Genomic DNA, 3,114 nt, shown 5'->3' with positions numbered 1-3,114 from the left:
TTGTGGTACAGAGTAAAAAATCAATTCAGGAATACTCCATAAATTTGGAGGGTTGTGGGCGGATTTTGATTACTTCTCACCGATGTCGAGTTATAACGATCCAAATTGCAAGAAAGGTGAAATGTTTACACAAATGAGGACTATGCAGTTTCAGCTTATCTGAATCAAGCCTTTGATTAGAGAAGATTTGTCCTCCTAGCTCAGACGACTACTCCTACACTAGATGAGGCCATTGTTGTGATGATACAGGAGGAGAGTCCATGAAGCTACACTCTGAGTCGAGTGGTTTTTCGGTGCACGATCAGCATTGGCTATTGCGAGACCAAGTACGCTAAGTGTTAAGGGGGGCTCGCAAGTGCTATAAGGAAAGAAGAAAAATAAGCCTACCGATCAAATCCAATGGTAGCAGAGGACGAGAGAGAGAGGTGTGATCTTTACTAGTGAGGATTATGAGTGTCTGAAGTTGTTGAAAAGGAAGCAGAAAGCTGCAGAAGATAACGCTGATGATGTTTCAAATCCATCAACATCAAGGGGTAACATTGCCACGTATGCTCACTTCAACAAAAGTAATAGTGACACACTTACTCTTGCCACTACTTCCGCCACAGGATCAACAGAATGGATCATAGATTCTAGTGCTTCTAGTCACGTGACTAGTATTGCTAAAGAGATCTCTTGATATACTCATCTAGCAGTACCAGAGAGTATACAAACTGTTGATGGTACACCGCAGCCTGCAGTTGGTAAAGTGCAGTGAAATATACCAATTACATGACATTGTCTAATATTTTGCATGCTCAATCTTTTCCAGTAAACATCTTGCCCATTAGTATCATTATTCTCTAGTTAACATACATTGTTTCTATTGATATTTCTCAGGTGATATTCCAAGAAAAATGGACGGGTCTGACACTTGGGGTTGAAACATGGCATAGCAGACTCTGGTATTTGGACGACAGGAGATGGACTCAGCTCTGCATCCATGGTGGAAAGTGTTGTTGAAGGAGAATATAGGAGAAACGTCGAGAATGTGTTACTGCTACAACACAGAAGAATGAGAAATTCTAGTCTTAGTTTACTAAATCGGTTGTATCCATCTGTGTATGAAAAGGCAAATAAGGAGAAACTACAAGGCAATCCAAACCCAATATGGGACGGTTGTGAAGGCACTAAGGTTTGAAAATGAGACAGAAAATATCAACAAAGCATTTGGGGACTATCTATCAGCTCAAGAAATACAACACCAAATCACATGTCCATACACACCAACACGGAATTGAGTAGTAGAGAGAGAATCAACATCTTCTGGAAGTAGCCCGGAGCATGATTATGACAATGTCACGCAGTACTTATGGGTGCAAGCCGTGTTGACGGTCGCTCAATTGATTAACAAAATACCCGCAAAAATGCTGGAGTGAAAGTTTACTTGTCAGATGTTGAAAGAAGACAATAGTGGGATACTTCCTTTGAAAGTATTTGGATGTGTATGTTTTGTGAAAAATAATAGACCATCTGTAGGAAAGTTGGATTCCAAAGCTCTGAAATGTGTGTTCGTGGGTTATTCCGCTACTCAGAGGGGTTATGCCTGTTGGGGCCCGATTGAGAAGACTCTTTGTGAGTATGGATCTGTCATTCAGAGAGTTTGAACCATACTAAACTATGGAGATGAATTCACCCTTTGGTGACTCAACAAACACTCGAGGTATGAGACAAGAGAGTAATAATGGTGATGGAATGGTGCAAGTGGGAGCAATATCATGTCTTATGATGTGGGATGAATTATCTGAGCAGACGAAAATCAAGAAAACCGACCCCAAAGGTGAAGAGATTCAAGCTGAAAATGAGCTAAAGGTGTATACACGAAGGAAGAAGCAAACTAAGGGAACAGAGTCTGCAGTGCCAACAAGTCCCTCGTCCCGATCTTTTCTAACTCTTGAGACACCTGCACCATTTGCCTTTGATTCAAAACTCTCATGTGATATTATTCCTCACGTTAATGAGGACCTCACGCAGCAATGTAAGACATCTTCCTAATCGTTTTGGGTGGAAACTTAACATTGAAAACGTTATTTTTTATTCTAATATCTTACCTTTGCATGGAGCATTTATTTCATCATTAGGCTCTGTCTCTAAACCCAAGTGTTGGCGGGTTGCTAAAGAGGATCCCAAGTGGAAAGCGGTGATGCACGAAGAGCTTTGAGCTCTTGATAAAAATCGAACATGGGAGATTGTACCACCACCAGCAGGGAAAAAAACTGTTGGATGCAAGTGGATCTTCACTGTAAAACAAACTCCAAAATAGAAGATAGAGAGGTACAAAGCACGATTAGTGGCAAAATGATACAATTAAACCTATGACATTGATTAATATGAAACTTTTGCACCAATAATCAAGATGAGCTCGGTGAGGACATTAGTTTCTCTAGCAGTGAATGGTGGATGGAGACTTCAACAACTAGATGTGAATAATGATAATGTTTTTTTCTTCATGAAAAGCTACTAGAGGAGGTATATATGAAGATACCACCATGATTTAGTACATCCAAGACAGTGGGCAAGGTTTATAGGCTCAAAAAGTCATTGTATAGTTGAAGCAGTCACCTCGAGCTTGGTCTGACATGTTTAGAATGACGATGGTTGACATGGGATATCAACAGGTCAATGCAGACCATACGATATTCTTTCAGCAACATGACGATCACACTGCTATACTTACTGTGTATGTGGATGACATAATTATCACTGGTGATGATGAGGCGGAGATTGTTAAACTGAATGGGAAATTGGAGAAGCAATTTGAGATAAATGATTTGGGACAACTCAGATACTTTCTTCGGATTGAAGTAGCCCATGAACCTGAGAGGATAGTCCTAACCCAGAGAAAGTATGTATTGAATCTTCTCACGGAGACAAGTACACATGGGTGCAAACCCGCAGTCTTTCCAATTTATCAGGTCAAACTCAGTACAGAGGAAGGTCAATTAGTTGATTATAAGAGGTACCAAAGGCTGGTGGGCCACCAGATCTATCCGTGTCACACTCGACCTGATATTTCTTTTGCAGTAAGTGTGGTGAGCCGGTACATGCATGATCCAAAGAAGAGTCATATGGATG

General features: G+C 40.7%; 1 protein-coding gene across 1 annotated transcript; it reads left to right on the top strand.

The window, feature by feature from the left end:
- Window positions 1–2,633: 2,633 nt before the first annotated feature.
- Window positions 2,634–3,071, top strand: LOC110037694 (uncharacterized mitochondrial protein AtMg00810-like; the record flags this gene model as incomplete). The annotated part of the gene is made up of 1 exon (XM_020742400.1): window positions 2,634–3,071. A coding segment is annotated over exon 1 (438 nt), but the record flags the coding sequence as incomplete, so codon positions are not given.
- Between the last annotated feature and the right edge of the window lie 43 nt (window positions 3,072–3,114).

The sequence above is a fragment of the Phalaenopsis equestris genome, unplaced genomic scaffold (assembly GCF_001263595.1).
Source record: "Phalaenopsis equestris unplaced genomic scaffold, ASM126359v1 Scaffold223510, whole genome shotgun sequence".
In the NCBI taxonomy this organism is placed as follows: domain Eukaryota; kingdom Viridiplantae; phylum Streptophyta; class Magnoliopsida; order Asparagales; family Orchidaceae; genus Phalaenopsis; species Phalaenopsis equestris.
Note: the sequence above shows the minus strand (reverse complement) of the source record. Positions and strands in the feature narration are given on the sequence as shown.